Source organism: Bos mutus, chromosome 25, assembly GCF_027580195.1.
Source record: "Bos mutus isolate GX-2022 chromosome 25, NWIPB_WYAK_1.1, whole genome shotgun sequence".
Taxonomy (NCBI): domain Eukaryota; kingdom Metazoa; phylum Chordata; class Mammalia; order Artiodactyla; family Bovidae; genus Bos; species Bos mutus.
In genome coordinates, this window is record NC_091641.1 from 27,549,980 (window position 1) to 27,564,780 (window position 14,801).

Below are 14,801 nucleotides of genomic sequence, written 5' to 3' on the forward strand. Positions count from 1 at the left end.
TTTCCTCCTGGGTGGAAACTGCTCTAAAATGTTTGACCTGCTCAACTTACCCCAATTGTCATGTCCTCTGAATTTTATTTCCTCTAAAAAGTGAACCCAAGACTTATTTTTGTTATGGAATAGTCTGATTTAAAAAAAATAATAATTATTAGCTTTCCTTTTAAGCTCTATTCCTGGAGAGAATCCACCCCATGGACTCACCTGATTCTTCCAAGGAGTGCCTGGTGCTCATGAGTGAAAATGAATGTTCAACCTACACCTGTCTTGTGCTGGGCTTGGGCTGAGAGCTAAGACACTAAGGGAAGTGCCAGGGAATTTTCACAGATGCCATGCAATTCCAGGGGTAGAAATGACTTATTCCAACAACCTGGAAGCCCCAACAGAATTCCACATCACCTTACCTCTTACATTCCTTTTCCTAAAACTGACTTGCAAACACTAATGTATCAGTTCAGTTGGTCAGTTATGTCAGACTCTTTGCAACCCCATGGACTGCAGCACACCATGCTTCCCTTTCCATTACCAACTCCTGAAGCTTGCTCAAACTCATGTCCATCGAGTTGGTGATGCCATCCAACCATCTCATCCTCTGTCGTCCCTTCCTCCTCCTGCCTTCAATCTTTCCCAGCATCAGGGTCTTTTCCAATGAGTCAGTTCTTTGCGCCAAGTGGCCAAAGTATTGGAGTTTCAGCTTCAGCATCAGTCCTTCCAATGAACACCCAGGACTGATCTCCTTTAGGATGGACTGGTTGGATCTCCTTGCAGTCCAAGGGACTCTTAAGAGTCTTCTCCAACACCACAGTTCAAAAGTATCAATTGTTCAGCACTCAGCTTTCTTTATAGTCCAACTCTCACATTCATATATGACTACTGGAAAAACCATAGTTTTGACTAGACAGACCTTTGTCAGCAAAGTAATGTCTCTGCTTTTTAGTATGCTGTTTAGGTTGGTCATAGCTTTTCTTCTATATTTGAAAGTGAAAGTGAAAGTCGCTCAGTCGTGTCCAACTCTTTGCAACCTCATGCATGGACTGTATAGTCCCTGGAATTCTCCAGGCTAGAATACTGGAGTGGGTAACCTTTCCCTTCTCCAGGGGATCTTCCCAACCCAGGGATCGAACCCAGGTCTCCCGCATTGCAGGCATGTTCTTTACCAACTGAGCTATAAGAGAAGCCCTCTTCTATATTAGTGTATATTAATTATTAATATAGTATAATTATAGCGTATATAATATACTGCTGCTGCTACTGCTAAGTCGCTTCAGTCGTGTGCGACCCCATAGACGGCAGCCCACCAGGCGCCCCCGTCCCTGGGATTCTCCAGGCAATAACACTAGAGTGGGTTGCCATTTCCTTCTCCAGTGCATGAAAGTGAAAAGTGAAAGTGAAGTCGCTCAGTCGTGTCCGACTCCTGGCGACCCCATGGACTGCAGCCCACTGTCCATGGGATTTTCTAGGCAAGAGTACTGGAGTGGGGTGCCATTGCCTTCTCTGATATAATATACAATTCATGTATATTAGATATACACTAATGTATATTCATTTAAAAATTTTTTCAAGTGATATAGATAGGATGATTAGAAAAACATTACGTTAAGTCCATGATCCTGAGATAAGCATACTCTGATTTCAGTGTATAATGTTTTAATTCTTTTCCAGAGAGAGAGAAAGAACACCCACCCTTACACACATACATCCTTAAAAGGCACTTTTTGAGATGCAACTTACTTCCACTGGAAAGTGTACTAAATCTTTACAGCTTGGTGAATTTAACATTTATCTACACCTGTATATGCACCACCGGATCAGAATCTAGGAAATTCCCTCACATTCTCTCACAGTCAATTCCCCATAGAGCCACTATTCTGACTTCTATTTCATTGCTCATGCCTGTTCTTCAGCTTCATAAAAACAGAATCACACAAATGTACTCTTTTGTGTCTGGCTTATTCTGATTGATATAGTATCTCTGAGACTCATCCTTCTTGTGTGTATGAGTAGCTCATTCCTCTCTACTGCTGGGTCACATCCTTTGTATAAATATACCACAGTGTATGCATCCATCCTCCTGTGACGGACATTTGGGGTAATTATGAATCAAAACGCTAAGCACATTCTAGCCCATTTGTTTCTGTGATACAGTCTCTTCTTTTTTTTGTTGTTTTTAAGTTTATTTATTTGGCTGTGCCAAGTCCTAGTTGAGGTACGAGGGCTCTTCGCTCTTTGCTGTGGCACATGGATCTTCAGTTGCACCATTCAAACTGTTAGTTGTTTTATGTGGGATCTAGTTCCCCAGGCAGGGATAGAACCCAGGCCCCCTGTATTGGGAGCTCAGAATCTTAGCTGCTGGATCACCAAGGAAGTCCCTCTCCTAGCATACACACTGAGTGAGACTGCTGAGTTAAAGGAAATCAACCCTGAAGATTCACTGGAAGGACTGAAGCTGAAGCTCCAATACTTTGGCCACCTGATGCAAAGAATCGACTCACTGGAAAAGGCCCTGATGCTGGGAAAGACTTGAGGGCAGGAGGAGAAAGGGGCAACAGAGGATGAGATGGCTGGATGGCATCACCAACTTGATGGACATGAGTTTGAGCAAACTCTGGGAGAGGATGAAGGACAAGGAAGCCTGGCGTGCTGCAGTCCAAGGGGTCACAAAGAGTTTAACATGACTTAGCCACTGAACAATATATAGTTAAAAGCTATGAAAAAAATTCTCCCATGATCTCTAAGGATTAGTAAGGCCGTGTTTTCATTTTTCTACCTCCATTTCCAGTCCTGCCCACGCACATTACGCATTTTGTCTTAGTTATAATGACAGTGTGCCGACAACATGGGTCTTGGCTAACTTCTTTCCCTTTGTTGTTTAAAAATAAAACTGTTGGTGCCGAAACAGTGTGTTCCCAGTTCTCCTGTTAGAGAGATGTCAGCAGTCCATTGCCACATTACCCACGGTGTGCTCAAGGCCCTGCTGCTGGCAGGCATCTGAGCTGCCCCGAACGTCACCCTGGGCCTCCTCTTTTGTTCTTTTGAATTGGGTCCTCCAGGAAAAGGTCCAGCCAGGGTCAGAACACAGGTAACATTTTTGATAAATGCAGCTGGAGGACTTTCCACAAAAGCTGGCTCAACTTAAAGAGAACACAGAGAGGGTCTGGGAACTGGATGTGCTCTGATTCCATCTTTGTTCACACTCACCAATGCTGGGCCACAGCGTGATGCCCAGCCACAGTGTGTTAGGGTGTGGGGTCTGGCTGACCCGGCCAAGGCCTCCAGGAACCCACACCAACAGGCCACACACAGTGCAATGTGAGGTACAGAGCACCCTGTGGCTTCTTATTCTTATTTTGTGCAACAGTTATTAGGCTCCCATCTAAACAGCAGTCCATTAGCGTGTACGCTGCAGCTGCTTTTTTTAATTAAAAAAAATGTTTACTAACATACATGTATTTGATGACTCTGAATTTAGAACACTTAGAATCAGCATGAGCAAGGTAAAAAGGTGTCCTTTTCAGGGGCAGGAAAGCACAGTGACGGTTACATCAGATGTGAATTCACATTCCCAGTTCTGCCCCCTGGACCTCAACATGCTGATCTGTTAACTGGAAGCACCACAGTGAAGCTGACGCAGCCATCAAATGCTCCCTTACTCTGTTCACCTTTCTTGAGCTTATTTGTGATGGCTGGAGCTCCAGCAGCCATCTTGGACCATGAAACCAACTTAACAACGGAAAGCAAAGATGACAGAAACACATACACAAAAAAAACCCCAAAACCAAACAGTGAAGGACTCTGAAGCTACCAAACTCATGAAGCTGTCAGATGTGTGCGTGCGTGCTAAGTCGACTCAGTCATGTCTGACTGTGTGTGACCCTATGGACTGTAGCCCACCAGTTTCTTCTGTCCATGGGATTCTCCAGGCAAGAGTACTGGAGTGAGTTGTCATGCCCTCCTCCAGGGGATCTTCCCCACCCAGGGACTAAACCCACATCCTTATGTCTCTTGCATTGGTAGGTGGGTTCTTTACCACTAGAGCCACCTGGGAAGCCGGAAGCTGTCATATCAGCCCTGAATAGCATATTTCTAAATTTCTATTATGGCTTCCTTGGTAGCACAGATGGTAAAGAATCTGCCTGCTATGCAGGAGACCCAGGTTCAATCCCTGGGTTGGGAAAATCCCCTGGAGAAGGGAATGGCAACCCATTCCAGTATTCTTGCCTGGAGAATCCCATGGACAGAGGAGCCTGGTGGGCTACAGTCCATGGGGTCGCAAAGAGTCGGACATGTCTGAGCAACTCACACTTCCACATTCACTTTCAGATCTCTATTACAGGGGAAAAAATATCACAGCTGTTATTATTCATGTCTCTATTATCTGCCCTGGAGAAGGAAATGGCAACCCACTCCAGTACTATTGCCTGGAAAATCCCATGGATGGAGGAGCCTGGCAGGCTGCAGTCCATGGGGTCACAAAGAGTCGGACATGACTGAGCGACTTCACTTCACTTCACTTCTTCATAAACTAAGCTAAGCTAAGTCGATTCAGTCGTCTCCGACTCTGTGTGACCCCACAGAGGGCAGCCCACCAGGCTCCGCCGTCCCTGGGATTCTCCAGGCAAGAATACTGGAGTGGGTTGCCATTTCCTTCTCCAATGCATGAAAGAGAAAAGTGAAAGTGAAGTTGCTCAGTCGTGTCTGACTCTTAGCGACCCCATGGACTGCAGCCTATCAGGCTCCTCCGTCCATGGGATTTTCCAGGCAAGAGTACTGAAATGGGGTGCCATTGCCTTCTCCGTCACTTCTTCATGGCTGTAACTTATTTCCTTTTAAAACTTTCAGCTTAATAAAATCCTTATTATTAGGAAAAAAGGATGTCTGGTTATTGCAAACTGAAAACCACCAACTTAGGTAATCAAGACTGACAAAAACAAACCTTAACCCTCCTCTGAGACATCCTCCACAGCCTCACGCTGGGGAAACTTAAATGGTCCCCATTTAAGTTAAAAGTAAAATAAAAAGTTTAAACCATTTAAACTTAAATGGTTCTCGTGGGACAGCGATACACAGCAGGGCTCATCCTGGACCCCAGGACCCATCTCTCACCTGCACGAAGAAGTAGATGAGGCCCAGGGGTGGGATGATGACGGCAGCCATGGGCGTGGCCAGCAGGATGATGATGCAGGCGCCGATGACATTGAACAGGGAGCCCATGAACATCTTGATGACCTGCGGGATCATCGAGTCCACCGTGTCCAGCTCCTTGGAGAAGCGGTTCACCAAGTTCCCGCTGGGGGTCCGCTCGAAGAAGCTTATGGGCGACCGGAGGACGTTATGCAGTAGGTCCAGGTGCAGGCGGCGGGAGGCGAAGATGCCCCCGATGGACACGGCCATGGAGTAGCCGAACACCGTGATACCTACAAACACTCTCGCGTCAAACTCCATGGCAGGAGAGGGACCGAGCGGGGGCAGGGGCAAGGAGCCATGTGACTGTGTGGACAAAGCAGCCTGGACTCCCAGCTTCTAGTAACAACCACAATGGTGGCTATTATTAACCCAGCACATACTATGTGCAAAACTCACCGTGTCTTTTATGTGCATCTAATCCTTTTGAGGACCCTGTGTATGTTCTATTAGTACCCATGTTACAATATGGAAGAATACTGGCTTGGGTAGCCTCTCCTTTCTCCAGGGGAATCTTCCCAACCCAGAGATCGAACCCAGGTATTCCGCATTGCAGGCGGATTCTTTACCAGCTAAGCCACCAGGGAAGCTCAACTGAAGCTCAGGTGGGTGAACTCCTTTGCCCTCAGGAAGAAGAGGGTGGGCTCTGAGCCACACTACCTTGCTCAGTGCCAGCTCTGCCATGAATAAGCTGTGTGACTTTGGGCAACTTACTAAACCCTTCTGGGCCTCAGTTTCTGCATCTCTAAAACAAAGAAAAATGAGCTCCTACCTCATGCGACTGCTGCAAAAGTAAAATAAAACACTGTGAAGTGTTTACAACAGAACCAGACACCAAGTAAGTGCTGTCAACGTTAGCTATCACTGGTAATGCTGCTGTGCCTGGGGATCTTTTCGGGACCACAGGAAGGGTATACAGAGGATTTCTCAGCATCCTCCCTGTTAACCTCTGAGGCTGCACCATCCTCCATTGTGGAGGCCACGCTGGGCACTGCAGGACGTCTAGCAACATCTGGCCTCTAGATCCCAGCAGCACCTGCCCCCGTGGGGAAGTTGTGCCAACTCCAAGTATCTCTAGATATGACTAAACTCTAAGTATTTCTAGACGTGAGGGTAGCACTGCCTGCGTTACGAACCACAAGTAGAAACTAATTCCCATCTTTGGGCAGAAGGCAAAAGTCCACAAACAGGACTTCACAGAAACTCCATCACCCTGCCAGAAAAATGAGGGGCAAGGGTCCTTAATCACCTTCTGTTTCTCAACTTAACTCATCTGCAAAATAGGCACGGTGGAGCTCCCTTCCCCTCTGTCTCCTAGAGCCACACGAAACAGAGCATTCGAGAAACGTTCATTCTACAAATATCTGAGTGTCTATTATGTGATAGTTAGTGTTCATGTGTATTTGGCTTGGTTTGTGGGTCTAAATCCTGACAAATTGGGGGACCTGATTCTATTAACAAGAAATAGAAGTGGCTCCAAGTGCCAACAGCAGGTGAGGGGCAAGGGAGGCTCACCTTGTGAAATGCCCAGGGCTCCATAGACACTCAGCCGGACTTGCGTGTGCTCCTGGGTCCCGTTGACAATGGGGTCATCCGTCCAGAGACTGAGCCAATAGTTAGAGACCAGGGAAGCCACGTGGTTACACAGGAAAAGGAAGATGCTCAGAAAGGAGATGAAAAGTCCAATCGCTTTCATGTAGTCCCAGTACACGGAGAGCTTGACCTGAGACCAGGAGAGAAGGCACCTTACAGAACACACCCCCAGCCATGCCTACCCAAGGTCAGCAGCCTCAACAGACCCTGTGCAGTCCACAGCCCCCACCTATTCTCAAGCCTATAATCCCTTTCCCCTTAGTTACTTGGCAAAGAAATCAGCAGAAGCAAAGGTTTCTGCCCTCATGGAACTTCCAGTTCAGCAGTGACACAGGCTTTCATCAAATAACTGCCCAGATAAATGTATAATCCCAAAGAAGGGCTGGAAGTGGCACATGATTCCACGGGAATGTATAACTGGGTATCCTGACTTAACCCAGGGTGGAGAGGAATCAGAGGAGGTTTCCATAAGGAAAGGACATCAAAGAATTAACCAGGTGAAAATGAAAAATAAAAAAAGCATTCCAAGCACAGGGACAAACACGTGCAAAGGCCCTGAGGTAGGAGGGAAGCAGAAAGGAGGCAAGGATAGCTGGAGCACAGTAAAGCTGGAGAACAGGGAGTGGCTGCACCACACAGGACCCGAGAGATCTTGGACAGGATTAGGTTTTACTCCAGGACTATCAGGAAGGCATCGAAGAGTTTGAAGAAAATGGGAAGAGGGGACATGTTGCCTAGCAACCATGACCAAGTGTCACATCTACTCCCCACACCCTCAGTCCTCTGAACACTCAACACCAATTCCTGCCTGTCACAACTGGCCTCTAAGTGCTTGGTGCTTGCTCAGCCTGTTTCCCAGCTCCATGGAGTGACAGCCAGGGGCCTCTTTTACTCCGGTGTCTCCTGTGGAGCCCCGCGTGGGGTCCATGTAATTTACACGTGGTCACTCAAAGCGCAGCTGCACACCACGGCTGGGTGCAGTGCGCTCTGAGTCAGCCTGACACCCAACCTGCGTGCTGTGGATTTGGCAAACTCCGGGTATCTTTCCCTGTGTGTGCGCTCCCTGTCACATCGGCTTTTCATGAGGGTGGACTCCTCATAAATGGGATTAGTGCCCTTATAAAAGGGATCCCTCACCCGTCTGTCATATGAGGACGCTGTGAGAGGATGGCCATTTATAAACCAGGGAGCTCTCTCACCAGACATGGAATCTGCTGGCGCCATGATCCCGGACTTGCCAACATCCAGAATTATGAGCAATAAATGTATGTTGTTTCTAAGCCACCTGTACCATGGTCTTCTGTTAATAGCAGCCCAAAGGGACTAAGACAGGTATTAAAAACAAAGCCCCAGCTGAGACCTTCTCACTGATCAACAGGCACACCTCAGACACTTGTAGGCTTGGTTCCAGACTACTACAATAAATCAAATATCCCGATAAACTGAGTCACATGAATTTTCCAGTTTCCTGGTGCATATAAAAAGCTATATTTATGCTATACTGAAGTCTATTAAGTGTGCAATAGCACTATGACTAGAAACACAATGCACACACCTTAATTAAAAAATACTTGGTTGCTAAAAAGTGCTAATAATAATTTAGGTCTTCGGTGAGTTATAGTAGTAACATCAAAGATCACAAATATTATAATGCCAACATAGTATAACAATAACAAATATAATATTTTATATAATAACAGACTATAATAATGATAAAGTTTGAAATATTCCAAGAACTACCAAAATGTGGCACAGAGAGCCAACGTGAGCAAATGCTGCTGGGAAAATGGCACTGATGTTCAACACAAGACTGCCACACACCTTCAATTTGTAAAACACAGCATTTGTGAAGTGCAACAAAGCCAAGTGCCATCAAACAAGATCTGCCTGTAATAAGGGCAAATATAGAAAATAAAAAGAAGTGAAAGATAATCTTTTCTGATGACACAATTAATGTTCTTCAGGGCTGCGTCTGTGATGACTTGAAACCAACCCACACACAGCTGACCCCTGTGAGGCTGCAGCCTGGATTCAAGGCATCACGTCATCTATGGCCACCAAGGCCCCAGCTGCTCAAAGGAGGCAGCGGTCAGGCAGGCAGAGACTACAGATGCCAACCCTGGAGTCTGAGTGTTGGGTTCACATCCCAGCTCCGTTGCTCACCAGCCGTGACCTGTGGCAAGTCACCTTGGCCCTCCACCCTGGTTTCCAGCTGGTTTCCAGCGCTTAAAACAGTACCTTTGCAAGCCTCCTGGGGAGGAAGACATAAGCCAAGATGACCACAGCACCCCGCCCAGGGCCCAGCCCCTGCAGACGCACAGTGACCTGACCGCCGTCCTCACCTGCCCCGTCTGAGCCTTGTCCGCCTCCACGAGCTTCCAGGTCTCCTCCGTGGGCCCGGGCTTCCGCAGCTCGGCGGTGCTGGTGTGATGCCGGCTCACATCCCCGCTGTAGGAGGAGGAGCTGCTGAGCTGCCTGGGGAAGCAAGGCACACGGTGTCCCCCAGATGAAGGCCCTGGGCAGGGTCGGTGACCTCGCCCTAAGCACCAGGCCTCGTTCACACTCCTGATAATGTAGAGGAGACTCATAGAGGAGGGGTCTGGCCCCAGGATCCCATGGGAGAACTATTCCTTTAGGCAGATTTTATTCCAAAAGCATCTCCTCTCCATCCCTACCCCGTGCTCATCAGCTTTATGAGGATCATGACAGACCATCACCCAGACAGCTTTCCTCCCTGGGGAAGTGTGTGCTTGCGGGACGACGTGGGGTTATGTTCATATGTGTCTGCATGTGCACACGGCTCAAATCCACATGAGCAAAGGGATGGCGTACAACTTCCATCTTGTAGTCAACTCTACTGCCTTTTTGGTTTGTCTGCCCCGATGCAGTGAGTGTGGAGGTGGGAGAGGCCCAGGGAGCTGGGGACGGAGGGGTCCTCCAGGATGCGGCCATTTATGACTGAGGAACCACGTCCTGCCAGAAGCCTCGTGCGTTTGGAAGAGGATCCTTCCCCAGACGAGCCTTCAGCTGAGACCCCAGCCTGGCTGATGCCTGGGGTACAGCTTTTGAGGGACCCTGAGCAGAGGAGCCAGCTAAGCTGTGCCCAGACACCCCGACCCACAGGAACTGAGATGACAAACCACTAAGCTTGTGACCACTTGTTACACGGCAATAGAAAAATGAATACCCAGTTTCTGTGTGTTTCTGCTCCGTCCACCCATGGTGTGCTACAGCAAGCGTCCTGTGGTCACCTGCTCCAACATCCCAGGACTGCCTGCAGGCGCCTGCCCCATCTCAGCCAATTCTTACCTTATGCTAGCCGCCTGCACAGAACAGGGCAGTGCCCCTTCAGCCCCCCGCATGCTCCAGGCGAGGCACTGTTATGAGTGCTGCACACACACGCCGAGCTCACACCCTGACTGTTGCCCCAGCAGAGAAGAAGTGTGCCGTGTACAACACACAGCTGGGCCCAGGAGGGGACTGTGGGCAGGGTTCTGAGGGGCACAGATGCTCAAGCTCATTTTCTTCCCAGCCCATGTCTGTGAAATCCCCCCACCCCAAAAGAAGTAACCCCAGGCAGCTCCAGCTCACCTAAATAATAACTGAGCGGCATTTACTGAGCGCCGAAGGCAGGCGGCACGGTTCTAAGTGCCCACATGCCATATCACAGAGGCCTTCCTACAATCCTACACGGCAGGGGCACCAAAGACCCCATTCGACAACGGAGGAAACCAAGACACCAACAGGTCAATGCCGCTCCTCCAATTACCCTATGATCTGACCAAAAGCAACCTTCTTTAAAGCACCAAAGCATAAAACTTAGGAGCACTGGCTCAGAGGCTGAACTCGGGTTCAAATAGTCAAGCCTGGCTTCTCTCTGGCTGTATGGCCTGTGGACAGCTCTCAGTCTGCCCACCTGTAAAATGGGAAGATGAGAGAAACTACCTCCAGGTTTATGGACTATACAGGACTTGGCACTGCGCCTGGCTCCTAATGGCACATAAAACGCAGCTGTTATTGTTACTGTGACTATTTTGAATTGGCTGTTGGTTCTTATAGCCTCAACATTCCAGGCCCTGCTGAGTGACTTGAGCAAAGAGCCACGCCATGTAGGGACCTTGAGTGTCAGAAGTGCAGACGGATGGTTAAATCCAACCGTGAGGCCTGTGTGAGCCATGCCCCCTGGCAGGAGCACAACGAGGCTTCCCCTTTGGGCCTCTGCTCTCTGGGAAGTGAGGTTCCGCCAGGATTCGGGGTGGGGGGGCCGGGGAATCAGAAGCTAAAGGCTTTTTTTTTGGCGGTGAGCCTTGCTGCGGACACCCTGTTCCTCCACCCTCCCCGCTGGCAGGGGGAGACACGTGGTGCCGGGAAAATCCACAGGGTCCCCCAGCCTGCTCCACCTCACCTCTGCATTTGCTTCCCTGCAGTGTCTGTCACCAGCATGCCGTTCTCCATCTGTTTCACCTCCTTCCCTGGACCGCCGACACCTGCTAATCCTGGCAGAAAGAGGAGGGGGCGGATGGTGATTTCAAGGGCTGGACACCAACACCTGTCACCGTGTGGGGAGATGGCAGACAACCTGGCCACCAGGAAGCTCAGAAGGCAAAATCTGCTTTGCAGCGGCCACAGACAGGCTTCCCGGCTGGCCAGCTCTCTTGGGGATAGGGATGGTGTTTTGCAACCATCTCAAGAGCCCTGAGTAAGTACCCTGTGCCAGCAGCGACCAGCAAAATCCAGTTCTGCTGATGGTCTCTTGGCTGTGTGCAGCCTGGCTCATGGGGTCAGGATACAAATGAACCATGCAGGGGAAAGGACACACTTTTCTGGTCCCCAAGCATCCCAGACAGGGGTGAAACCCCAAATAAATAACAACTCCTATGGACAAGGGCATCAGACACTGGAGTGCCAGGCGCCCCCAGACAAGCGGTTAACCCATTGGTTGCAGGATCAAGGGGAGGTCCTGAAGATCGGGGTAAGGGGTTACCTGGGACTGCTGGGGCAGTGGCTGTTCTCCCAGTAAAACGGAACTATTTCAACAACTGATACAGGCACCATGGGCACACCAGCCGGATATCTGCTCCAATGCCAGGAAGTATCCGCCCAGCATTAACACTGATCCCTGTCACCTTAGAGACAGCGGACTGACTGTCTCACTGACATTTATTCAGTGTCAGCCGCTGCACTCTGCTGAAATACATTATCTCCTTTAATCTTCTGACAAGTCAGGGATATGTTTATTACCGCCCACTCTGCACTGACTTCCTCACTCTTTGGTGCCGGGAGACAGAGAGCAGGAGAGAGAACGTAACGTAGGACTCCGAAGGGCTGACCCAGGCAGAGGATGCAGGAGAGAAGTTATGAAAGGGTATGAATACACAGCCGGCAGCGAACCCGGCCAACATGCTGATGCGACATGAATTAAAGCAGAATCCAGAAAGAGTGACTCTCTCAGGCAACAACCATGGGAAGTGACAGAGGATGGCAAGGAAGCAGGGCTGGGGGTCGTTCCTGGGCTGATGGGGGGGCCCTGAGCCGGTGATTCCCAATCTTGGCCGTGCGTGAATCATTCCCTGGGGCCGGCCCTGGTCCCTGCACTGACTCTGCCAAGGAGGCCAACCCCACGCTGCGAGCAGTCAGGGGGCTGGGATGCGTGGGAAGTGCTCGCTCACCTCTTAGCTGTGTGAACTGGGGAAGCAATGAACCTCTCTGGGCTCACTTTCCACATCTGCAGAATGGGAGGAACAGCAGCACCAGCCCCCATGAGCAGGAGGAAGAAATGACACCGCGCTTGGTGAATGGAAGAGAGGACATGGTGCTTACTGTTATGTGCATTTTTAAACCTGTCCCATAGATAAATCTGGGGCACATCCACGACTGAGAATCACTGCTTTAAATGTTTCCTTTAAAATCAGCATCTTTTTTTTAATTGGGAAAAAATTAAAACTAAAACAAATGAAAATGAAGAGTGATAACAGGCAGGACTTCCCATGCAGCGGCCTGCAGACAGAGCACACACACATGCAAAGCACTGGGGCCCAAGCCTGACCTTGACTGTCTTCCGCTGTGCGGGGGTGGGGGTGCTTTACAACACTCCCAGAGACCCCCGTCTTTCAGCAGGTACTTCAGCTTCAGAGAGCCCCCTGCCCAGCTGCCCAGGCACCCTCTGGAAACCTGAGCCTCCCCCCCTCCTGCTTCACAGAGAGTGGAGGTCCTTACAGTGGTCTCCATGGTGGCCTCTTCATCAAAACCCTATTAGCCCACTGGCGATACACCAACTGGGGCAGCTGGAAAACCTTTGTCTGCAAGGGAGGGACCGTGAGTCCCAGGAGGAGAAAGGGAATGTGTGCGCTGCATCATCCTGTTCTTTGCAGGGGACTTGCCCACTTCCCCAGTCTCCCAGACCTGTCTCCCAGGATGCCCAGGCTTCCCAGCCAAGGGGGAACCTGCCGAAGGTCAGCCCATCAGGACCCCTCCCCCAGAGGACTTGAGTGGTGGCTCCACAAGGACCAAAGATCTGTACAACTGCTCTGTCCCCAAAGGAGTCTCATGTCCAGAGCTCCCAATGCCCAAGTCTTGATCATCCACTTTTGCCTTTGATTTCTGCTGTCTGCTTTTGATTTCCTTTTGCTACTTGGAATCTTTCTGGTAAACACCCTTGTTTAAGTGGCCAAAATCAGCTTCAGTCGCTGTCAAAAGGGGCCTCGGTGTGAACCCCCAGCCACACACTGCTGGCTCTGGAAGGCAGGAGGCATGGGTCTGCTCTGGGGCCAGTTCATGCCTTTCTGTCACTAGAGGAAGACTGGGCAGCCTTTCCCGCTCAAGTTCTTCTAGAAGACATGCCACCTCTGGCACCTGCAGCTACTCCATGAAGGGCTCATCACCCTGTGCTTGGGTCTTAATCATGCCCAGGAGGTGTGGGTGGGATCGTAATAACCAAACTGTTACCATGCATCTTCTACCTACTGGGTGCTGGGCATTTCAAAACCAGGATCTCTTTCAAGGCTCCCTGGCTGTGGTCATCTGACCTGCGACAATACAGCTTAGTCAAGGTCACTCAGTTGACCAGTGAGAGATGGGGAGATTCTATCTGTATCCCCAAGGGACAACCACAAAGCTGGCACACAGTAGGTGCCCAATAAATGCTGGATGAATGACGGAAAGGGATGGAAATGCAGACATTCAAGGGCCCCTCCTCAGGCATGCAGCAGCAAGACAAGTCATGTGCAGCCTCGCGCTGCAGGCACAGCCAACTCCAACCCGCTGTCACTGACCTTCCTCCTCATCCACCACGTTGATGCCTAGGAATTCACAAGACCCAAGAAAGTGTTAAGAACCAAGGCAAAAGAACCCTCCCCGTGAGACCCCCATTTAAATGCCCAGAGAGGGTGGATGAATGTTTTTCCTTAAAGGTGAGGGGCAAGGACAGCTAAGGGACCTGTTGCATTTGCGCCTCGGTTTCCCCGTCCCACGTGATCTGGGTGTATCCCTGACAAGAACAGTACTGCCTGGGGCCGGCTCCCTTCTCTAAAAGCTGTAAGTGTTCAAACATAAGACAAGCTAGAAAAATGCAGACTGACCTTCTGTCTTCACGCCTGTTTTCCAGGCAGCAGAGGGAGAGAGAGAGAAAGTATTACAGTGTGAAGGGCAGGCGTGCCAGCCAGGAGGTGGCACAGGCCCCTAGCCAGTCCACAGTCTTTGCTTCTTCAAGGGCACGAGCACCTTGCTCTGAGCCAGTTCCACGTAGAGAGAAGGGGGAAGGGGTGGTGACTCAGCTCAGATATCATCTTGGACCTTCCCAGGCTAGGACAGGGACCCATCTCAGGGTCCTTCCAACTCCCCAGGCTCACCTCCTTCACATGTTTAGCACCGTGATGCCCTTGATTACTTAGCGTTTGTCTCCAACGCTTTCCAAGGTCTTATCTACCACTCTATCCCCAGCACTTTGTGCATCTGATGGCCATGTGGGGTTGCACAGGATGTGCACTGCACAATCCACGGGGCACCATTCCACATGGTAGCTCAAGTACCAG

General features: G+C 49.9%; 1 protein-coding gene across 3 annotated transcripts in view; it reads right to left on the reverse strand.

The window, feature by feature from the left end:
- Positions 1-14,801, reverse strand: part of ABCC1 (ATP binding cassette subfamily C member 1 (ABCC1 blood group)) — a 152,161-nt gene that overhangs the window by 12,341 nt on the left and 125,019 nt on the right. For 2 of the 3 annotated variants that reach the window (XM_070363190.1, XM_070363188.1), the window contains 5 exons: positions 14,043-14,069; positions 11,177-11,267; positions 9,114-9,246; positions 6,694-6,901; positions 5,101-5,411 (listed from right to left, as the gene is read on the reverse strand). In XM_070363190.1, the coding sequence (XP_070219291.1) occupies positions 5,101-5,411; positions 6,694-6,901; positions 9,114-9,246; positions 11,177-11,267; positions 14,043-14,069 (770 nt within the window). The remainder of the gene's footprint in view (positions 1-5,100; positions 5,412-6,693; positions 6,902-9,113; positions 9,247-11,176; positions 11,268-14,042; positions 14,070-14,801) is intronic. The other variant, XM_070363189.1, reaches the window with a different exon arrangement.